This window comes from Cryptomeria japonica, chromosome 8 (genome assembly GCF_030272615.1).
Source record: "Cryptomeria japonica chromosome 8, Sugi_1.0, whole genome shotgun sequence".
NCBI lineage: Eukaryota > Viridiplantae > Streptophyta > Pinopsida > Cupressales > Cupressaceae > Cryptomeria > Cryptomeria japonica.
Window position 1 is genome coordinate 540,901,365 of NC_081412.1, and position 25,134 is coordinate 540,926,498.

The following is a 25,134-nucleotide window of genomic DNA, read 5'->3' on the forward strand; positions in this document are numbered from 1 at the left end:
ATTAATTTTTGAAAGCTTGCATGGTTTCACCTTCCTCACTTAGATTAGAAATAGTAAAGTGCTTTGATTTCAATGGAGAATGTAATGTTGTCTGATGAATTTCCATGGTTCATACTTTTTGCATCTTGCTGATTGTAAGTTGTAGTGTAATGTTAGTCTGAGCCCCCTAAATTTGTGCCGAGGTCGATTGTGGATAGTCGTTTGGATTGCACTGTTTTTGGGTATTTAAATGTAATTTCTCGATTTGAAAATCCTCTAGCATCCCCAAAAGATTGCACCGGTTCTTGTAGAGTTGTAGTTGATCTTGGCGAAGTAGAGCTTGGTTTATTTGGAATTTGTCCACCAAAGCACTATTCATTGTTATCATTGCCCTTAGGAGTAGATTTAGATCCTTCTAAACCCTTTCCATTTTACTTTCAGTTCATTTTAGTTCGTTCGAAGCAGAAGCATCACAAATTCGCTATATCCGATGATGGAGTTCCAGCCACATCAAAGAAGTGAAAGAACGATGCAAACGTAAGGCCCCTTGGATTACTAGCAATCACATCAACCAACTGAGTCACGTCCATAGCATAAAGGAACCTTGGAGTCGATTGTTTGAACTTCTTACAATCTTAGCATGCAATGGCACTTTGATCATGAGAGAGTGAAGTGATTGTTAGGCAACTTTATTCTGTGTTCGACGTAGTCATAAAAAACACGTCAACATGTCGACTTCATGAAGAAATATATAAGCTGCCAAGAGGAAATCGATGATGATTATTGAGCATTTTACACTGTCTTTTCATAGGAGCATTGGGATTTGTGAGAGACCAAGGGTTTCTGCAGAATTTCAATCTTTTCCAAACTTTGGAGAACGTTCACTCTTCATTGTCAGCATACTGAGGTTGTGGAATATCAGCTGAATATTTGCTTTAAGGGTTGACTACATACAGTGGTCATATTTGAGCATATTGGTGAAGAAATACAAAGATTATTCAAGGGTTTCAAGATTATATGTTTGCAGATATGAAGATTGTGGAAGATTAAGAGTTAATCATTGGCAAATCAAAATTTATGTTGGCTGCTACAGTTGTGTGAACAGTAAATGCTACAGTACTTTGGCAATTTGGTGAAATTTACACAAGGGTTTCACACTTGATTGAAGGGATATTCAGAGAAAGACGTGTGGCTGCAATTAGCATTGTTCTTAGCAACAATATACAGACTTTGCAAGCATCTACAGGGCCACGTGCTGTCTATACAGCCAAGATGTGTCTCATAGAGGCTGAAATGCCTTCATTCATTGGCTGCTACTTCGTCCATTGTGAGAGCTCAGCAAAGTCAAGGCATTTTGCATACATTTTTGAGTGGACAAATCATTTATAGCTGCAGATCGATTACATCTCCAAATTTATATGTTGCTGGTAATTTCCAGAATTTAATGTTTACAACCAGCTGGCTATCTCAGGTATGCCAGTGAAGGTAAATAAACACCAGCACATAATTAATAAACAACCTTATGTGTAGAGTTGCATCCCATGTGACATGAAGGGTTGTAACTCTCACACTTTGAGGGATATAAAAAGGAGATGAAACTCAATTAGGAGAAAGGCATACAAAAAAAATAGAAAATGGAATGATCTGAGTATATATTGGAAAATTAGAAGGAAAAGTAGAAGTCAAATAGGGGAAGGGAATTGGATCAGAATAGTTAATCTAGGGAAGGCAGATTGGAGGAGATAGCAAATAATAAATACCAAACAGCATTCAGGCATAAATCAAAGGAGATCAGCAGATTCTAGAATAGCAATCAGATCAGATCTAATTAACTGGCAGTGATACTCTAATTCATTGTGGTATGATAAATATATATGTTCAATATGAATGCAGGATACTGGTATGAAATGGAACACTCTTCACATAGTAAAAAACCAATAATAAAAACATAATAACATATGTAATATGTAATCATCCTTCTACAGATGTATGCTTTAAAGATTATGATTATGCCTAGTGTAGGATATTATGCAATCTAGGTGACATAGCTAGGCATCTGTTGTATCTAGTCTATATATGTGATATGGATATAATAGTATGCATAAGACCTCACATATTGGATATAGGCAACTATGAAGATAATCTAAATTGCAGCAACCTATCATGAGAAGGTTGTGAGGGAATACAAGGAGGGGAAATAGTTATGAGGTCCTCTTTAAGCATGCCACCTCATGGTGGATGAGTGATGGTCCCATGAGGCCAAGGGGGTGCAAGGAGTGCCCTGTCTTTGGGCTTAGAAGGGAAGTGTTGTGACCTATTTCACACATTGCCGCATCGCAAATGGGGACCCCTTGTTTTCGCTATTTAGGGTTTTGTCCTAGCTCTGCAGTTTTATAAGTCCATTTTCTGAGAGAGTTTTGAGTTTGAGTTTCTGAGGTCATCCCGAGCTAAGTTGAGAAATCATGCTTAGAATCATGTTTGAACATTGTCATAGTGCTTAGAAGGTCTGAAGGATAAGGATCACAATTGCTTTGGGTCATTTTTGACAACTTTTTATTTTTAGGAATTTTTGCTTTTTAGAAAGTAGAACTTGGGTTTTGTCCCTCAGGTCATTTGGTTAGTACCCATGTCAGAATTTGAAAATCTTGTCTCGGAGTATAAAAAGCAGGGCTTTGTTTTTCTCGCTTTTTTTCTGGAATTAGGGTTTTGATCTTTAGGCCATATCATTACTGTCCATGTCTTCAGATTTGAAATTTTTTGCCTCCAAATGAAAAAAGCAAGGTTTTTCTTTTTCCCTTTTTTTTTTTTTGAATTAGGGTTTTGATCCTCAAGCCATATTATTGCTACCCATGTTCTCAGAATTTGAAAATTAGGTTTCTAAGGGTAAAAAGCAAGGTGGAAACCCTAATTAGGGTTTTTGTTCTAGATGATCCAGGTATGAACATGGTAGGTCAGAGATGGACATGGCAGTTTGGATAAGTGTTAAAAAACTGTTGTCCAGATAAAATTCACCCAAAGGAAGAATGGCAGAGAAAGAATGTCTAGAAGCTAGGAAGATGGCAGACAAAACATGAAGTCCGCCCAAGCATACATGGCAGGAGACCTCTCAAGTCCGCCCAAGGCAAGAGGCAAGGTTGTCCGAAACTTGCCAAACTCCTACCTTCAGTAAGCTAACTCATGGCAGTGGTCAAGCAAACTCCTACTTGTGGTTAAGGTCCAGCAAACGAAGATGGAATGATGTCTTCCAAGTCCGCCCAAGAGGAGAAGTTGAAATGGAAAAGGAAGGACAAAGTCCGCCCTATGAAGGATAGCACACAAGGGAACATGGCAAGGGACCCTCAAAGTTCGCCCATGTCTAACATGCTTCAAAGTCCACCCAAGGAATAGAGTAACATGTCCAAGACCCCTTGAAGTCCGCCCATGCTAAGTGTGGAAAGAGATTCTCAAAGTCCGCCAAAGGTTAAAGCACAAGCAAAAAAATGGCAAAGGAACTTCAAACTCCGCCTTGGCAAAGGCTTAGCAAAGTCCGCCTTGTCCAAGGAGCCTCCAAGTCCACCCTTTAGGAGAAAATACAAAGGCAAAATGTAAATTGGCAAGGCACATTCCAAGTCCGCCTTGGAAAAGAAATACTTAAGCAAGGTTCGCATAAAGCAAGGATGATAAGTAAAAAACTTGGAAGGAAGAAGTAAAACAAAGTTGGCAAAGGGTTTGAATTTGAAAGGCAAAAACAAAGACATGTTGGTAAGAAAATGAAGTTGTCCAAGCTTCTTCCAAGTCTGCCTAGCTTGGAAAAGATTAAGGCTAAAATAAGATGGCAAAATTCCTTCCAAGTCCGCCCATGCTAAGTTGGAAAGGAATTGTCAAAGTCCGCCCTCTAGAAGGAAGATTAAAGGCAAGAGAGGTCCAAAGTCCGCCCTATCCAAGACCCTTCCAACTCCGCTCTAGACATGGCACATGCGCTGTGAAGTCTGCCCTACCAAGTGTGTGGCAAAAGAAACATGATTCCAAGTCGGCCTTGTCTTATACATGACAAAGTCTGCCCTATGCTCATGATGATATCAAGTTGGCAAGGTACTAGCAAAGTTCGCCATGTGCCCAAAAAGGTCTAAACTTCGCCCATGAGATGAAAGGCAAATATTAAAACAAGGATGGCATAAGCAACTTAAAGTCCGTCCAAGAAGTTTGGAAGTTGAAGTAGCAAGAGGTTGGCAAAATCCGCCAAGGTAAAGAAAGAATGTCTTAGACTCTTCCAAGTCCGCCCCCAAGACTGTCTAGACATTTTCAAACCCCGCCCAACAAATTGGAAAAATGGCAACACATTGATGAAGTCCGCCCTAGCAAATTACCCTTCAAGTTTGCCAAGACATGGAAAATAAAGATTAAAACAAAGTTGTCTAACATGCTTCCAAGTCTGCCATGTCTAAAGGCTCTCCAAGTCTGCCTAAGTGAAGTAAAATGGATGAGAGGAATAACAGTTTTGACAAGGAAGCAACATCCATGTTCGCCATTGGCTAGACATGGTCAAGGTCTGCCCTCTCTGGCAAGACAATGACAATGAAGACACATTAAGAAGAAAATAAAATTTTGCCAAAATAAATTGTCCAAACACTTTGGAAGTTTGATCAAACACAAGTTGGCAAGAGACATTCCAAATTTGTCCAAGCATAAATGGAATATGTGAAGATGCCTAAGCCAGACAAAAAAATTCGCCCAAGACTTGGAGATTAGACATGAAAATCAACTTGCCATGGTGAAAAATGAAGAATGGCTAAAAGAAAAATAATTTTGACAAGAAATTGCACATGAAATCAAGGGTCATTCAACGAATTGGTTGGAAAATGAAATTTGACACATGAATATACTTTTTAATATTTTCTAACACTTAGAATTATTTTCAAAGGGAAAATAATTCCAACACGTAGAGAAATATTTTCAAAAATTCAAGAATTCAATTAAAAGGAAAGTTCTAGAAGATTATTGAGCTAAGGATAAAATTTTAAGAGAAATAAAACTTTCCATTTTGGAAAGATTTAAAACATAAAAACACAAAAAATTAATAAAAAATTAGAAAAAAACAAAAAAAAACACAAGGAAGAAGCTTCTAAGATTAAAACCTTAAACTCTATATATTTTCAACCAGTCACTTTCAAAATTCATTATTCAGGGTGAGAATTTGGAGAACAATCGAGAAGAAGTTTCCTCTCAAATTTTGTGAAAATTGATTTCTTGAAGAGAAGTAAATAATTTCTTAGTGTTGAAAATCAAGAAACGAAGTGCTTTTTCTGGTTTTAAAACAGATTTTCAGAATAAAAGGTGAATTTCAGTCTCAAAGATCAATTTCGAAGACTCAAAATCTGAAATTGACTGAATGTTTCCATTATCTTGTGGATAGTATCTGAAATTGACTGAATGGTGGATAGGAAAGATAGTCCGAGCATTTAGAATTTTCTAAATCTCGGAGTGGATAGTATTTAAAATTTTGGGATTGTATTGACGCTACTTCTGTCGGAAAGGTGTTGCGCCATGCTTCAAAGGAATATCACGTTGCATCTCCTTTGGATGAAAAGATTTAAGGTCATCATAGGAATAAGCCAATACATCCATGTATTGACGCAAAAGCTGAATGAACTGCTCTTTCTCTTCTAGAGTGCAATTATTGCCAATTTTGACAAATTTAGGATCTTCTTCTGAACCAATATTGTACTTTTCAAATTCCATGGAAAATTCTGAATTTTCTTGTTGTTGCTTCTTGATAAAGCGATCATGCTTATCAAAACGTTTCTCAAGAGAAACCAGTCCCTTTGGAATTCTATTCCCTTTTAATTGAAGAATTTCATCATCTACTTCAGACGATGTGTCTGACATAGAATCTGAAGAGGAAGAAGAAGAAAAGTTGCTTCTTTCGAAATACAGATTGTTAAAATTGTCTTCGGTCTAAAGAAAATTTATAATCTACTTATCATCATTGAAAATTTGTCGATGATCCCAATTGTCAGGCACACTGGGTTTGCAAATTAACTCAATGGTATATCTATCTTGACCAAAATCAAGATGTGGAATCAACAAAGTAGCTTAAACTGCGAGAGAATCTTCTCTATCATTGAATTCACGGGGTACAACAAAAATACTGAACGCATCGAAACTTTTGATCCCATACTAGATTCCGGTAATGCTTGAGCCGGTCATTCCTTGTCTGATAAACATTTCGGACTTGACAGACCACCAATTCCACATCACCTTGAGCATGTAGATTCTTAATTCCTCTTTTGCGAGCAACATCCATACCCAACAAAAGCGACTCATATTCTGCCGTATTGTTGGTATTGGCGGACTACAACTTAAAGGAATAAGGGAAGATCTCTCCCTTGGGAGAAATGAGGACAACACCTGCTCCGGATCCATTGGTAGCACAACTATTATCAAACTCAAGAGTCCAAACATCATTCAAACTGCAGGTTTCATTAGAGTGGCTATTACTACCCTCATCAAGGACGGGTGCATTATGAAAAGAAAAAGTATCGTCTTCGTCAATAGAAGAGGATGAACTTTCTTCTTTAGTAGGAGACGACTGAACTTCTTCTTGAACAAGTAGTTGAGTATTTTTGTCAGCAACAAAAGATGAGGCATCTTCCACCAAAATGTATGAATTGAAAGAACCCACTTCTGATGTCCGATCTTCTTCAGCATTAGCAAACCTTTCACTGGCTGAAAGTAGTGAAGCATCAAAACCACTGGAAGGCCAATCTTCAGCAAATTCAGAGACTTCATCTATATGGAGATAATAATTCCCAAAACCAGCAGATTCAAAAAGAATTTGGGCATGGGGATCATTTGACTTAACAACGGTGTATTTGGTCTCCTTTACAGGAACTAATTTCTGCACAACAACTTTAACAGGTATCCTGGCTTCAGTCATTTCCATATTGAATTCACTACCTCCGTCCTTGCAGAAATTACAACCAAGCAACATTCCATAAGAGGCAGGAACATCAGCTACCAAAACAGTCATCTTTTTTTTCTTTTCTGGAAAAGTTGCAAATGCAAACTCAGCATCTTTGATTTGCCCAATAAGAGGCACTTGTTTGTTCTCCATGGAGTAACAATGACCAAAAGTTTTGGTCAAGGTCAGCCCTAAGGATTGAGCTACCTTAGCAGGCATGACATTATCAGAGGCACCAGAATCCAAGACACAATTGCTCAACTGAAAACCATTCATTAGCAAGGAAATATAAAAAGGTTCTATCTTTCCTGGGACAACAGATGGGATGGTCACTAGATTATTGGGCAAATTCTTGGGTTCTTGAGGAGTAGTATTTTCAAGTATAGGATGAGTATCCTTACTCTTATTAAAGCTAGCTAGCCTATCAAATTGATCAAGATTAGCTTGTAAATATTCAACTTCAGACATTTGAATCTTTGTCTTCCTAGCATGGTCAATGATATCAAAAGCTTGAAATGAACCAGCTAAAGAGGGATGAACATTGTCAGCTTGAGGTTTAAGGTTAGGCACATTGATCTTAGGCTCATTAGAAGGAATAACAGGAGGATTATGATCACTTACTTGGTTTTTTGTTGTGTCCTTAGGAAGAGTAGGCAGCGGTGTTCCCTTTCTCAGCAATAGTAACAGGTGAATGAACATCTCCTACCACTTTTGCTGCTTCTTGTTGAGCCAACCTTGTCTGAGATCGTGTCATAACAGCATATGCATTACTATGACTTCTTTCAGCAGCTGTTGAGTCATCATAATGCATATACCTTATAGTAGAGTCGCTAGTTGCTTCTTCTTCTTGACGGAGAAAAGCAGCTTCTTCGGGCTGATAATCAAAAGATGAATCATTCAGATCAGCTTCATAATATCCAACTGCTGCATTTTGTGGTGGTGGTTCAAGAGCAAGCCTCTCAGGTGGAGGAGGCAACTTAGACTGATTTTTAGGAGCATAATTGGATGTAGAATTAGGATATGTCCGCCTTGGAATATCCTTATATGGTGCAACAAATGAATTTTGGGAAATTTGTTTCTTCAAAGCAATGATTTCATTCACCAACCTTTGCACCATAGGGTCTGTAGTGCCTGAGGTAGACACTTCAAAAGATGAATTCCCTTTAGACCGATTAGAGTCTTTTCTGATTTTACCAGCCAAGATCAAATCATCTTCAATCTCAGTGGCCATTGTTTGAGTAGTAGCTAGGTCTGTTGGAGAAGCTCTTCTCAGGAAGAAATGAACCTCAGGAAGTTGAATGTTTATGAAGAAACACTTGAGGTTCTCAGGAGTAGGCTGAGAATCTGTAGGAATTCTATTTGCAAGTTTATTAAACTTAGCAATGAATTCACGCATGCTTTCATGTGTGTCCTTCATTTCTGTCAACTAAGCCAGCAAGGCATGCTCATCTTCCACGAGCTTGAAACGTTCCTCAAACGTATCTTTCAATGTAGCCGATGATACAATTGAACTAGCAGAAAGGTTATAAAACCAATCAGCTGCAATACCTTGAAGTGTTTCCACGAACAGTCGGACAACAACATCTTGATGTTCTACTCCAAGAACACCACAAGCCATGTAAAAAGACTTAATATGTTCATCGGGATTTTGCTTACCATCTCTATAAAACTTGGGAAGATTTTTGCGGGATCCTTGCAGAAGAGGATGGAGTGGTGGTGTTAAAGCCAAAGGACTAAAAGCTACCCCCCAAGGACCAGCAAGAGGAGGAACATTACCAGCCATGCTAGAAGAGGAAGATATCAATGGTTTGAAAAAGAAAGGAGAATTTTCACTTGGGACAGGCTTATTTTTTCTTGGATAGTGGATAGCTTGTGGTTTGTGAAAGGGAGGATGTACTGGTGAGCAAATGAAACCTAGCTTGTTCAGCAGGAGATATTTTTTGAGAACTTTCACCGTTTTTATGATGAACGTAGAAACGAAATCCTTCCAGCTTAGAGAAATAAGAACTCAAGCAAAGATATTCTGAAAACAACAAGACATTAGACTTCAAACGAAAGCGTGAGGCTCTCGAATGCGTTCGTGTCCCCAACGAAGTCGCCAAAAAACTGTTGGTTGAAAATTTTGTACACTTGGGGGATGTACAAAATTGTTGTTTCAGCCACAACGTGTGAGTATGATACTCTCCTAATTAAGGGAAGGCTCCCCCTATCTATAAACTATTCTTAAACTAAAAATGGATGAGACAACAGTCTTTCTTCTTCTTTTAAGAAAAACCATATCCTTTTCTCTTCACAGAAAAGTGATAGCAATTGAAAATAATAGAAACAACAACTTATAAAACAAAGTGAGAGAAAGAAAAAGAAGTTTCTTGAAAGTGCAAAGACTTCCGTCACTTCCTTCGGGACGAGACAGCAATATCAAGCTCAAAGTCTTGAATATGTGAAATCCTATCTACCCTTTTCTATATTAATGATAACAAGAACAAAGTATGGCAGAACAAAGTCTGAAATATCTTATTCTTCTCTACATAAAACAACAAGAACTAGAGTGAGCTCAAAGTCTCCCAACTATTTCTTATCACAAAATCTACTTCTACTTTCTTTCAAGAACAAGTGTAGACACAAAATCATACAACTTCTCTCAACAAAAAATCTACTCTAACAGATATTAATTTCCAATACTTGCAACACAAAGTCTGCAAATCAAATTTGATTAAGCTCTTATAGAAACACTAGCAAGAAAGATAATATTGAACACAAACTCAAAATATTTAGCACAAAGTCTCAATCCTTGAGCAATCTTCTTCTATTTCTTTCAACTTCAATTTACACATAAAAAACACAGTCTTTCTTGCTGTAAATTTAGCAGAGTTTACTTGCTTGCTTTTCAAAAGATAGATTTTACAAAAGACCCTCTCAAGTATTTATAGGAGAGGAGTCTTGAGAAAAAGGTGGGAGTGTTGAAAATGTTAGCTAAGTTCGGATACTTGATTATCGAGTTTTAATGTTGTCAAATGACAATTAAAATTCATGTGTATTATTTCAATTAATGCTCAATTAATTTATTATTGGGCTGGACCCAAATGTAATGTGAGAAACAATTAACTATGTTATTAGGCTGGGCTCAAATGTAACGTGGAAAGGACTATTGGGCTGGACCCAAATACCTAACGTGGGAAAATACATAATGATAACTCAACATTAATTAATTATCCTCATTCCACGGGGACGCGTCCCCCCCCTTTTTGGGCGCGTCCCCCCGTCAGAAACGTCTCGGGGATGGGGGGATGGGGACGCGACGTCCCCCGCCGTCCCGCCACCGCCACCCTAGCGCCGCCGGGACGCAGAGACATTCCCGCATCCCCGCGTCTCCCAGGGAGACGGGGAGACGTCTGGGTGTCTCCCAAAGAGACATGGAGATGCCTCCACGTCTCCTTGGGAGACGTTTGGACGTCTCCCTGTCCTTCAAGAGACGTGCAGACGTCTCTCCAAGGACGGGGAGACGTCTCCTGTCGCCCCCACGTATATGCAATATTTAATATTAAAATTTAAAAAAAAAGTGACTTTTTAAGTTTTTTGAGGGTTAAGGGGTAACTCTAATTGGACGTGGGCCAAAAGAAAAATAACACCCGACGCCTTTAGAAAATAATAAAAGTATTTTTGGCCTCGTAGGGCGCTGCCCCTCGAACCCGCCTTGTATCGCGACAGGGAACGCGCAAGGGGCGATGCCCCTTGACCCCAACTTGGGGGCGCTGCCCCCAAACCCCCATTGAAAAATATAGGGGGAAACCGCGCCGATAGAAGTAGGGAAAATCTAACCTCCGAGTCTGATTAGGCTCCATATAAAAACACAACTTAGAAATCTTGGTATTTAGATTTAGTCTTTCAAATTTCCTATAGTCTCATTTGAAATATAATTCTTAAACTGTAATACTGTCATACATCTTTTCAAAACTAGTTTTTCAAGTACTATATGTATATGTATAACTATATCAGCACCACCACCCCGCCACCCCCTCACCGTCGTCCCCCCGTCGTCCCCCCGCCGTCCCCAAACTTAGGCCCTTGGTCCCCCCGTCCCGGAAACGCGTCCCCCCGTCCCCCCATCCCCAACGTCCGTGGAACACTGTTAATTATATTGCAAGCTGACTTGAGGATGTTTAGCACCAAAAGGATGATATATAATACACTTGAAGATGAAGTCATTTACACAGTCATTTTTAGCATATACAATCTGCTCTCCTACATTTAGCGAACTCTTCACTTGTGCGAATTCAGTCAAGGATATTGTTGAGCGAAGTTGTCAAGATCTTCTGCAATTCTGCTCCAGCCTATTGTAGTCATCTGTTGCTGATCTTCTCTTTTGGTCATCTACTGTTGATTAGGGCTACATCCTTCATTACTTTGCCAACTTGTTGTTTGGGCAACAATCTGAGATAAGTCTGCTATGTTGTTATTGCCTACAATTGAGATAATACATATCATAATTAAGGATGGGTTTTTCACCTCCAAGAGGGAGGTTTTCCCAGGGTATTGGTGTCTTGTGTCTTGTGTTTTATTGTTGTTACTGTTCTTGTTTCTTGTGTTTTATTGCTGTTACTGTTTATAGACAGTCTGATTATAATCAAATTGGTTACATTAACATCTGATTGCTTAAAATCTAAGTTACCGGTTCGGGTTCGGGTACCGGTTCGGGTTCGAAGAACCCGGTACGCCGGTACGGCAAAATTTTGAAAAGGGGTTTGGGTTCGTTTGGGTTCGTTAGTACAAAAACATGTAAATTATATATATATGCAACCTATAAGCATGAATTAAGATTAGCATGTCACATAGCATCATATAAACAAGAAAACCAACATAAACTTGTAATCATAGCATCATGATCATACCATAACAGCATCATATACATCAAGTCTAATATCAAAATGATAAAATATTCAAGTATCATTGTTTCAACTTTCAACAATTTAAAGTTTGATCATTAAATGGATTCAAACTAAGAACATCCAAGTTTAATTTTTCAAACTGAGGACCTGGATTTTGCCGACATCGCCCCCAATGGGGTCAAGGGGCAGCGCCCCTTGCGGGGGTTTGGGGGTAGTGCCCCCAACGGGGTCAAGGGGCAGCGCCCCTTGCGGGGGTCTGGGGGCAGCGCCCCCAGCGGGGTCAAGGGGCAGAGCCCCTTGCGGGGTCGAGGGGCAGCGCCCCTCGTAGGGTCCCGGGGCAGCGCCCAGGGCGCGCTCCCTGTCGCGGTACAGGGCGGGGTCGAGGGGCAGCGCCCCCGCCGCCAACACCAAATCACAACCTTCAAACCCACATGGAACTCCATGGCGTGCATCAGTTTTCTGTTTTTTTAAGACGTCTAATTTTCTGCTTTTTAAGGTTATAACTTTCACTTTTTACAAGGCGGAATTGAAAAAAAAATTAAATTTGCATTGTTTTTTGACTTTATGGGCCGCCTAGCTGCCCAAGTTCGACTGGGTCCACCCGGGTTCGACTGGGTCCACCCGGGTTCGACTGGGTTCGACCCCGGGTTCGACTGGGTTCGACCAGGGTCGAACCCACTCTGGGTTTTTCGAACCCTGGTCGAACCCAGGTCGAACCGGACCCGTACCACGGACCCGGTCGAACCCGGACCCGTACCAGGGGGGCCCAGAGGCGAACCCGGTAACCTAGCTTAAAATTAACAGGGAGGATCTCAACTAACTTGAGAAATTCTCTCAACCACCATGACTTATTCAACTACTAAGATTTATTCAAAATTAAAAGTCCTATTGTAAATTGGCTTGTAATCAGCCTACTTGTAATTACGAAAATGCAAGTAATGATTTAACTTGCAATTTACAAAATTGCTTTTACAAGTAAGCTTGTCAAAAAGGAAACTACAATACTGAAATTACAAGGGTTGAAAAACATGTATGTTACAGCATGATTGGCTATGAACCCTTCGAACCTCCAGATGATCATTTGTAGTTCATTAGGATTTGGTTCGTGAGTATTTTTCGCAACGATCATGGTTTTAAAATAACATCAGTGCAACGAAGGATTGTAATGTTGTTCTTCTCAAGAGAAGACTGGATTTCTTGCAAGAAGATTTGGAATTTCACCAAAGCTTGAATCGATACAGCTGAAAACACTTGTAATAGGGAAATAAAACAAAAGTTTTAAATGTCTTAAAAACAAATGACTTGTAATAGGGAAATAAAATCCCCTTTACAAGTTTGAAATACAACAACTTAAAGGACATAAAATATGTAATAGAAAAATAAAAACCCTATTACAAGTAAAAAGAACATTAAAACTTGTAATAGAGAAAAAGAATCCCTACCACAACTTAAAATCACTAAAGTAGGAATTTTTATAAGAAATTACAGGTTCTTTTAAACTTATAATTTTAAATTCACTTGTAATTTGTCCAAAAAGTTCCTACAACATTTTAAAAGACATAAAAAACAATGGGAAATAAAAAGTAAATTACAAGTGACAAGTTTTAAATAAAGTGCACTTGCAATTGCAATTGTTTAAAAATTTCTCTACAACACTAAAACAAGAGAAAAATAAAACTTGCAATCCAAGAAAAATTTCCCACCTGCAGTCAGGAAGAAAAAACCTGAAATTGAAGAAAAAATAGCAAGCGAACTCAAAATGCGATAAAATTTGAAACGTGGATAGCAAAATTTTGCCTCGAGAAGAATGCCTTAGAGTAAATGTTTTCATTTTTAACAAATTTTTTAAAGGGGTTGTCTATTTTTGTGAATACAAAAATATGGACAACAGTACCAAATTCATTTCATGTTTCATTTGTACCACTTCCAAGTCTTGAATTTTCAAACTTGAAGGGCGGCATTTTCTTCTTCATTTGGACTAAATTGATTTCATGTTTCATTCGTACCACTTTCATTTTATGAAGTCTCAACTTGGAGGGGTGGAATTTTCACATCCATTCATACCAAGTTCGTTCCTCATTTCATTCGTACCACTTCCAAGTTTTGAACTCTCCAACTTGAAGGGCAAAAATTTTACCTTCATTTGTACCTCTATCAAATTGTCATTTCAAGGTTTTCATTTGCACAAACTTGAATTTCTCAAGCAATCATTCACAAGATCAGTTTTTTGAGCAAACCCATGCCTTATCTATTTTTCATCTCAAAATCCTAATTCGATTCATGCTATGAGATTGCATTTTCTATCTATCTTCAAAAGCGATCTCAATGACCTTTTTTCTCAATTTTGACCTAGACCACTTCAACCCTCAACTTCATATCTTTTCAACCCTAAGAGACCCTTCAATTGCCATATAGATTTGAATTAACCTTAGGCAAGAAAAAAAAATCCTTCAATTTGGAGTCTAACTAAGACTGCTAACTACTCAATCAATCTGCAGAAGCTGCTGGAAGTGTAAAAAAAAAGGGGGGTCTCCATCTTTGATGGGGTGATGTGTGAAGTGGTCACAACACAAACCACTATATCTTTTTCTATTGCAAGGGTTGAATACAGAGCTACCACTTCTACTGCTTGTCAGTCTGTTCGGTTAAGGAGAATGTTATAGGATCTATAGCAACTCTAGGATGGTCCCATATAGTTGTATTGTGACAATCAGAGTACTATTCAGGTAAGTAAAAATCCAGCGTTTTACAACAGGACTAAGCACATGGACATCCGACACCAAACACATTTGTTAGTTCATTCAATGTGGCATGGTTGAACCTGTGCATTGTCCCACTATAAAAAAATTGCTTATATTTTCACAAAGCCCCTTGCTTGTGATTGCTTTCAAATACTTTGTAGTTTACTTGATGTTCTTCCAATGTTCACTATGGGGGAGAACTGGGATAAACTAATGAACATTTTTTTTTCTTACTTATACAATTTTCATTATGGGGGAGAACGTAAGATAATAAACATTGTTGTTAGTTTAACAGTTTGCTGTTAGAAGATAGTTATGATTTATTAGGTACTATTTATATGATTCAGTTTTAGAGCATCATGTATAAACAAACATTTTCATCCATGATCAAGTACAAGGAGTTTTTGGTATCCCCAAAATAATTTCTTCATTTGTGTGTGTTGATGATCTGCCGATCATCCTTGATACATTTGTTGTATTGTAGATACTTTCACTTACTATCCAAACAAAATGTTGTTGGTAGTTCCTAACCTGTCCTTAGGATAGGTTGTTGATCTAATTTGCCATTTGAATGTGTATACTTGTACATTTAACTACAGCTGCTATTCAACTATTTTAATTTTTCTTAGAAGATTTAATTGAAAGCTATTAGCTGGCCTTCTTTAATAAATATTTATTTGGAAACTAGACCCATATTTCACTTCGCATTTGTTTCCAATTTGCATGCACAACGGTGCTATAGACCCCATTTCGTATTCTAAGTAGTTTATTGGAGGCTTTAAATTGTTCAGTTTCATTTAAGTTAAAAACACTTTTTTGGTGCAAACAATATGTGGTGATGGTAGATGATATCAACTCACCTGTGGCATTTCTAGTCTTTCCTGGATATTTGGAATTTTGGATTGGTATATTAATATGTGAAACTAAAATGGAGATTCTGATTGACTGCCTCCTTGTAATAGTGAGGTGTGGAATTGAATTGACCCTTAAATATATGTCAAAATGCTCAGCCAAAATAAGACTTAAAAAAGTTGGTTGATACTGATATTTGTTTCTGCATTTGCCTGACAGGGTGGAGATGGGCATATCAAGCTTTTGAAGTCAGCTTTGGATGGTAGATGCCAGGTTAGAAATGAAAGGCTTTCATGGTGGCTCTTGAATTCTTTTCTAATTACCTTTTCAATACTCTATTATGAAAATATTGTGCCTCTGGATTAGGAGTTACTTTATCCTTTAGTGGACAGTAAGTAAGTTTTCCTCTTGATTGGCAGGACTTTCCTAGCAATATCATAATATGTGGGACAAGCACACATTGCTTGCAAGCAGAAGATGTGCATACATCTTTCTCAAACTTGAGATCAAGTTTTAGGATGATTATTCAGATGAAAAGTTTGAGTTTGGAACAATATCTGGTATGTGTGGAGGAGTTGCTAAATTTGAAAATGAGGCTTTTTCCATCAATAAAAGTAAACATTGATGATCTTTTTAATAGAGCTAAACAATGGGTTGAAAGCGAAAATCTCTACACAGTCCAAGATGCTTCCCAGTTTGTGAACAATTTCTTTCACTCTTACTAGAATCCTAAAGTAAGCCATGCTTAAATTGGCTTAAATTGGTGGTCTGACTCTTTGTGTGTTTCTACACATTGCACAAGTACTATTTTGTTATTTCTCTTGTATTTTAAGTATATTAAGCATAGAAGTTTGTTACCCCTGAACAGTATGTCTTGGTGGAACTAGTATACCAAAATGTATCAGCAAGCCAATTTTTTTAAAAAATTCTAAGCATAATTTATTTCTACCATATTAGACGGAACCATAATCTGCAGTAAGATTTGAACCAATAAGTGATATTTAAAATTATGTACTGGATTCTGATTTTCAATTTATTTGTCTGATGAGCCTAGGTGTAAAGGTATTTTTTACACACCACTTATATCAATCGTTAAATAGAAGAGAATAACAATGTGGTGAACTTCACACATGCATAAGGGAGCAAAACTTTCAAGGGTTTCTTTGCTGTTTTTCCAGAAAAATGAGCACCAGATCACAAGCATGACACGAAACAGGATTGAAACATCCCCAGATACACATGGATGCCATAATACGATGTTTTATACAGAAGCAACCATGAGTCAAAAACTTTGATGAGCGCCTGCCAACTCGCAAGGACTTGTCAACTAAACAATCCCGGTGAATACTCGCCAAAAGCTTGCCTAAAAACTCACAAGTCTGAGAAAAACTCAGTTTACGTAAGAAACTAACAAGCCACCGATAACAAAAAAATCAAATTCATAATTTTAAACACCATTGTTTTTAAGTTTTTGATATTTTTGACATATTTGACTATCGAACATTATTTTGTAAGCATGATTCAAAGTGATCATTGATCAAGTTTAGCAAACTTATCAGCTGCGTATGACTGTTTTTTTCTGCCATCTTCATTTTAAATTTCTATTTGCTAGGCTTTACATTTTTTTATTTTGTTTGTTATTTTCAGTTATTTTCTTGTAGTCGCTAAGGTTTTTGTTCAAGATTTTCTATTTTAATAGGGTTTCCTTTCAGTATTCCAAATAGAAAATGGCATCTGCAAAAAAGAGAAGTGACGGCAAGCCTAAGGAGTCTACTTGGAAACAGGGCACAATAGGTACAAAATCTAGGAATGATAAAATGCAACTATTGTGAGATACATACGAGAGGAGGCATAATCACGTCAAATAGATTACTAGCTGACATAATTATAGTGTAGTTTGAAGAGGCCTGGCTTAACCGGCACACTCTAAACATTGACGGCTTAGGTGTGCCGGCCGGTGGGGCTCTCTTAACCTAGCTTTTCCATTTGCTATCATTTCCACTGTTTCTGTTTCCGTTACCGTAACCTTTCTCTTCCCTCCGTTCTCACGTTAGCCGTTTCCGTTTCCATTTTCGTAGTATATCATTTCCACCGTTTGGGTGGATTTCCGTCTTCGCTGCTCCCCTGCATAAATTGATTGTAGTTGCCAACACAAGAGTTAATCTAGAAAGTCCTTGCAAAAAATGAAACTGAACCTCTTAAAATACATGGCCAATGAAAGTCAAAAGGCGAACAGAGTACCCAAAAACTCTAAAAATTGGTTGCGAAAGAGCGCTGGATATTTTTCGAGTTTTAATTTTGTCACTCCCACATTCGATCAATACAACAATATCATATGGGATTCTTCTGGCTGAAGCTGATATGTATTCAATTGAGCACTTAAGTCGTGGGAAGAAGATTCGGAAGAAACAAAATAACAAGTGGATGAACAAGTGGGACATAAATTTGCACGACTATCCTAACAATAAAGAGGAGATAAAAACGTGGGTCTTAGAGAAATTTAGGAATGCCACGTGGATAAACTAGCTAGGCAAGAAAAAACGTACTATATTAAAGAATTCAACCCTACTTGGGCACATAATGAAAAAAAATATTTGAGATCCGCGATCAACAGTAAGGCCAAAATTCTAATTGCACAATTAGGGACTGGGTCTCACCATTTGAGATGTGAAACCAGTAGATGGAAGGTGCCAAAAGAAGAGTGGGAAGAAATAATGTGCCTATTTTGCAGCAAGAGGATAGAAGAAACAAAATGAAATTTCATTATGGAGTGTACAAGGTATGAAGACATTCACAACCAGTTTGATAATGAATTAAAAGTGGATAGACCGAGTGAGCTTTTTGAAGAGTCAAGACTTCACAGAACTGTGAACCTCTTAATCAAGATTCACAAGAGAAGATCTAGCATGGAAAAGAACTTGAAACTGACATAATTTGAAACTTTTGGGTCCCTTAGGCCGTTGGGTCTTGTGGACGCCATCAAAACTCATTCATTCATTCATACATAATGCATGCTTTGTTAGGGAGTGTTTTCCTAAGGTTCATAACAATAGTTGCGCTTATTCTTAGGAGGAGAGAGCTGAGGCGTAAGGGAAGTTTAATGAGACTTTAAAAGAATATTATAATCAACAATGATAAATAATATAAAATTTTGTGGATGAATTAATAAGTAGTTTAATAATAATGTATAAAATAAAGGATGTTTAAATAAGTTTTATAAATTAGTATGATATTAATAATAATAATAATAATAGTGTTTGTTTCGTAATAGAATTAATTTTACTAAAGTTTTCAATATATATTTAAAAAAAATTATAATTATTAATTTTTTTTTTTATGTAAATTTAAAAAATAAACTATAAAATAAAATAATTTTATCTTCCTTAAATAATTGCTAGTTACGGTTTTTTTTATATATAATCATGATATATTATATTGTGTTTTTCTATTGTTTTAGAGCAGGGTAAAATCTTGACATATATACAAATATTACAAAAAAATAAATATAATATTACTTGAAATTTAGATGTTATTTTGTTTAGCATGTATATAAATTTAATTTATATTTTTAACATTAGTTGTGTTGCTTGTAAATTTATATTTATATTAAGAAATTATTGGATAAAACATTACATTAGAAAATATATAATAGTAATTAGTATAGATATCATAAATAAATGTATTCAAAAGATGCTAAAAGATATCAATCTCATCACATTATAAAAGAATAACCATATCAACTTTGAAGAACTATAAATAATTATAATAAAAGATAAAACTTCTTTAAAGTCAAGATTCTTCAAAATCAAAATGAATTAATCTTTGAAAAGAGTTTTCTTTTGCGTGCCAATTTTCTCTTGTAATTTAGTAACCCCTTTCCAACCTATCTCATAATTGATCATCTATATGAGTTCATTTTCATACTACTATCAACCATACTTCAAAGTCACTTGATCATTAATATTTAACAAATATTTTTTGTAAGAGGCAAACTCAAATTCAACTCCTCTTAAAGATTTGGCTATCAAAATGAAAACCAACTAACGAATTTATGAAGACACTTTCCCAATAAATTATTTTTCTCATCAATTTTAACATATTTATCTCAAGGGAAAAACTCTTTGACTATGCTAGTCATAGTTGTGACTAGTACTAATCAAATTTGGAATGAAGATAAACCCTAATAACTATAATCTCCACCAACTCAGTAAAATTGTGACATATTTACCTTGCAAGAATCTATTGATCTTAATGAAAGATATTTGACAGTTTAGGAAATTACATTGCAAATACAGTTGTACTTGTACAACTTAATTCATAATTGTAGTGTGAAATCCATTCCAAATTGTTTGGAATAAATTTTAATATTCACCTAATATTATAATAACTCATTGTTGAAATCCTTTATTTATTTAGAGCATCAGAGTTACACGTATGGTTTTAATTTAATGGGGAATCATCACTGTTTAATATTTTTATTTTAATTTAATTAAAAAATTATGAATGAAGAAAAGAGAGAGAAAATGATTTAACTTTGATATTATAAATTTTCATACAATTCATATTCATTAACATGGATTATAGAAATATTATGTCTATTATATATTACATTACATCCTTTTTGACCATTTAACTTTGTTATTAAATTTAACAATGATGAGGTTTCCATATATAAATTAGAATTCATCCTACCCAAGAAGGTAGTTATGCTAGGTAATTGAGAGGGAGATCCTCAATTTTATAGCCTACAATTTTAGCTATTTTGTTCTATAGGTATAAATTGCGGTATTGATGAATTACAAGGAGATATTAATCAAATTTGCTTTCCGAAACGAGACCTTTTCATAGTTAGCCAACAAATTGTTTATCCCATTAACTACGAACATTGCTTTGGATGAAGATGTGATTTCCATGTAGGCCACGTAAATGCTTATGATTGCCCCCTCAAATCAACATCCAACAACCTATTTTTACTGATAATGTCTACTAGGTTAGCCATAATATTTGAGTAATCTATCAAGCCTCCACATTTCTCAGAAGGAAATAGGGGAGAGTTGAAGTCACTTGACACCATCCAGTAGGAATCCCAATCCCGACTCATTAAATTGGATATCTCATCCTAAAGAACTAGATGAATAGTTCAGGTATTAGGTGCATAAAGATTAACAAGATGCCAAGAGTTAGATTGAGAAGTAAAATTTACAAACCAAGAACTAGTAGAAGAAGAAATAAAAGAGCCATCTAGTTTCATGGGGTTCCACACAAAGACCACACCCCTCGAGGCACCATTCGCATTACTAATAATGAAAGAGGAAATGGGCCAAATATTTTCAGCAATATTACTAAAAGAGTTGTCTGTCATCTTAACTTCTTGAAGTAGCATAATATCAATCCTTCTTTCAAGAATGCAATCCCCGAGGGCAAATTATTTTTGGGAGCTGTTTAAGAGTTCAAGGGATTATAAAGGTTATCTCATAAAATATTTTGAGTAAGGAGAAAGGCTGAAGGTTCTACAAAATGGCTATGACTGCTTTATCTTGCTTGTGTCATATGCTATGGTAATTTTCTACGTGATGAATACTTTAGAAGGCCATTTTTTTCCATTTTTCATGAGTTATCGATTTTAAACCACATCTAGCATGGGGAAAAAATTGATCTGCCTTATTATCTTTTTGCCTCTTTGTCTACTAGTATCTCTAAAGGGGCTTCTTCTTCACTTCATTACGGGTTAATTTATGCCCTGTATTAGTTTGCTTTTGATCGGTGCCCTCACCATAGCTATCTACTAACCCTTTCTAGAAACCCTTGTGTCTTAGAGGAAGCTCCCTGTAGCTCGGTTCATATTGAACTAGTTGAGTCAAATCCGTTGTCTTTTGAGGTTAGCAAATTTGCGTCCAATGCTAAAGGCAAAATGATGAAAAATGAACCAATTACAAAAGCATTTGAGGTGGCACTTATAAAAACTACTTTGGATAAAAGAAAAGTCGCTACTCCCAAGAATAGCCCTTCAAAAGGCAAGAAAATTAGAAAATAAACCAAGAGAAAACAAATTACTATTGACTTGGATGAGCAAGAGTTTGGAGATGAGTAAGAAGCGAAGAAGGATAATGACAAATAGGATGGTAGCTCGGGAGAGAGATGCTCTACTTGGCTCATTGCTAAAGATAAAAAAGGAAAAATGAAAGTCAAGGAGGTCACTCCCAAGCCTGCAAAAGTATTTGTTCTTGAAGATGATGTGGACTCCTTTACTAATGACTTAGACGATGAGTACTTTCATGAGATTGAAGAGGAATAGGTGGAAGAGAGTGATACTAACTTGGAGGACACCACTGAGCCTAAGGAGGATAGTGAAAAATCTAATCAAAGATCCCCATCCCCTGCAGATTGTGAAGATGATGATGTCCTTTAGATTAATATTTGAGGTATAAAATAAAAATAATAATACTATTATAATAAAAGTAAAATATATTTTTTTTTATGAAAAGTGAAAATTCAATTTAAAAGATCATAAATTTATATTCTATATGAATAGAAATATTTTTATAATTTTTATTAAATAATGATGCATGTATTATATTAGCATTCAAAACCTAATCATGTATCTAATCTTCTAGAGTAAAATTATAGCTATATAAACTGCAACATTAATAAAAAATTGGTCCATTATCTTAGTCTTGATTAGCTTAGTCTTGAAGGCATGAAATAAATAATTGGCGCATTATCCTAATAATATTTTTTCCTATATATACATAATTATTGATAATTTTTAATCTATTTTATTTTATTTCATAGGTGATTATTATTATCAACATTTTCCTCATCAATATAACTTAAATTTACATATACATACAATTATTAAAAACTTTTGATAAATTGATATGAAAATTGCATCACATCAATTAAATAAAAACTAATTTGTTTTATTATAAAGTAAAAAATGATGAATTCTTTACATTATTTAATAATTTATTTTTCTATTTGATAAATCAATTTATACAAATATCTCATCTACTAAAATCAATAACTAAGAAATATCTATTCCATTACAATCATTGTAAATGTTATTAATCATTCCTTATATCATATAACTTAAAAAATTTGAACTTAATAGAAAAACCGACTCTCAATAATTTTGAAGTGTCCATATCTATCAAAACCATTTAGAACACTAGCATTGACCTCACCAACCAGCTTTCAATAATTTAAAAGTGTCTATCTCTATCAAAACCATTTGAACACTATACAGACCTCACCCTTTATATCACATTTGTAAAAGCAGAATTGACGGTTTGAGCCAATTTCTCAATCACGAGCAACCCATTTGTCGCACGATTTGGACAGGGCATTGTTTTTAAAGGACATACGGCCATTTCTTTCTTGCCATGTGTTTGTCTTATGGTCCTGAATGGCAGGAAGCTTACAGAGTTTGGGTTTTATTAGCCAACGAATAATTCATATATTCTATGGAAGATATACGTTCCTTTCATTGTAAGGCTGTGAATTGAAATTTCTTTTTTAATACGGTCAATTGTGCAGTCTGATGAATGAAAGATGGGCGGAGATAGAAATGGTGGGAGAATGCAATCAGATTGCATATCTGACTGTATTTATTATTTAATTGAAAATTAAATACGGTCAAATATACAGTCTGATAGATGATGAAATGTGCAGTCTGATGACTGCATAGATTTGTCATTTTTATGGAGAGATTTGTTTAGGTAATTAATTAATTATAATTTATCTAAATTAATTTAGAAAGAAGATTCCCTGAAATTGCCCTGTCATTGCAAGTTGATGAATAACGCCGCTGTTCACTTGTCTTATATTTGTTTTATGATGTGGACTGACAGGAGCTGCCACAGTACAGAGTTTTGATTTTTACCTCTTGAGCTATAAGGGGCTTCACTCGTATTTTCAGAATGTAAACCATTGGTTTTGTTTCTTTTATTGTAAGGTCGTGAATTGGAATTGCTTTTTGAGTGCAATGGGAACGATGGGGGAGGATGGAAATGGTGGGAGATTGCGAGTGGTGGTGGTGCCACTCCCTGCACAGGGACACCTCAATCAGCTCCTCCATTTTTCCAGAGTTATCGCCCAACGAGGAGCAACCGTATCCTTCGTGGCCACCTCCACCCATATTCACCAAGTCCGCAGCCGTGTTCAGGGATGGGATCTTCACGACTTCGATATTCGTTTCAAGGAATTGCCCATGCCTCATCTCTCAGCTGGAGAGCCCGATGCTCAGAGCTCTCATATGTTTCCTCTTCACTTGACTCCTCTGTTTGAAGCCGTGGAGGATCAGCTAGGGTCTCATGTTGATCAACTACTGCGCACTGTCTGCTCCGAGAACAATAATAGAGTGGTGATAGTCTACGATACGATTATGGGATGGATTCAGAGTGTGGCTACCAAATATTCAATCCCTGCCTATGCGTTCAGGCCCACTGGTGCTTATTATAACCTCTGGGTGAAGCAGGTAAGTGATGAGACAAGGGGTTTGTCCCCTGTTAACATATCAGAGAAGCGTTGCTTTCCGGAAAGATTGCTAAAATATTCTAGGCGCCAGAGGTCTATGCTTGGTGCTGTCAAGGGATATATCATAAACACATTCAGCGCACTGGAGTCAGAATTCATTCAGCAGGGAAGAGAGGAATTCGTTTACGGTGGGAAGCCTGTATGGACTGTGGGACCTCTTCTTCCGCAGACCTTCTTCAATGTTGAACAGCGGTCGCGATCACAGGCGGACATAGAGTGCATGAGATGGTTAGATACACAGCCTCCGGCATCCGTTCTCTACGTTTCATTCGGCAGTATATCTTCTCTTTCGGCTGCACAGATCCGAGAATTGGCGGACGGATTGGAACGCAGTGGGCAGCTTTTCTTGTGGGTGCTCAGGATTTCTGATGGTGCCCATTTTTCGACAGAATTGCAGTTCGATTCGACGTGCAGGTTTCTGCAACAAGGGTACGAGAGCCGTTTAGAGGGACGGGGTTTTATTGCGAGGAATTGGGCGCCTCAGCTTGACATCCTATTTCACAAGTCGACGGGTGGGTTTTTAACGCACTGTGGATGGAATTCGACAGTGGAGAGCATCAGCGCCGGAGTGGGCATGCTGGCCTGGCCTCTACATACCGATCAGTTTGCCAATTCGGCTTTAATCACACGAGAGTTGAAGGCGGGCCTACAAGTGAAAGAATGGCAAAACGCAGAGGAAAATGAGATTGTGAGTGCGGAGGAGGTTGAGAAAGCAGTGAAACGATTGATGAGGAGTGAGGAGGGAATGCAAGTGAGAAAGAGGGCGCAGGAATTGAAAGGCGAGGCTCGAAAAGCTGTTGGCGATGGAGGGTCTTCGTGGAAGGATGTGGATTCGCTTCTTCATCACTTCTCTCAATCCTTTTCCGATTAGATCAGTGGGCTCTGCGTGCTCAGGGGATCGTACGTGCCAATAACGTCAATGGGTTCTTTTATGGGATATTTCTGGGGTTGCTGGGGTCCATGGGAATGTCAATTAAGTCAGCCAAAGCAATGCTTTTATCGGGAATTAATGAAAAATTCTGAGGATATTAGTTATGAATTCTGAGGATATTGGTTATGTTTATATAATATTTTCTCCAAATTATATGGCAGTATCCAAAATGAATGTTGTTTTTTTTATTAGTTCTTGCCACGCAGAATTCATTCATTCACTTCTATTTTTTAATTAGTTAAACTAATCAGTATTTAGAATTAAAAATTT

At 36.9% G+C, this 25,134-nt stretch overlaps 2 protein-coding genes across 4 annotated transcripts in view; both read left to right on the forward strand.

Annotated features, from left to right (window-relative positions):
* The window catches only part of LOC131051930 (uncharacterized), a 139,942-nt gene extending 123,630 nt beyond the window's left edge, over nucleotides 1-16,312 (forward strand). For all 3 annotated transcript variants that reach the window (XM_057986532.2, XM_057986531.2, XM_057986530.2), the window contains 2 exons: nucleotides 15,618-15,671; nucleotides 15,818-16,312. In XM_057986532.2, coding sequence (XP_057842515.1) covers nucleotides 15,618-15,671; nucleotides 15,818-16,123 — 360 coding nt within the window. In that variant the 3' untranslated portion in view covers nucleotides 16,124-16,312. The remainder of the gene's footprint in view (nucleotides 1-15,617; nucleotides 15,672-15,817) is intronic.
* A 7,079-nt stretch (nucleotides 16,313-23,391) lies between these two features.
* On the forward strand, nucleotides 23,392-24,804 carry LOC131051923 (cis-zeatin O-glucosyltransferase 1). The gene has a single exon (XM_057986522.2). The coding sequence runs from the start codon at nucleotides 23,392-23,394 to the stop codon at nucleotides 24,802-24,804; it is 1,413 nt and encodes a 470-aa protein (XP_057842505.2).
* Nucleotides 24,805-25,134: the final 330 nt, after the last annotated feature.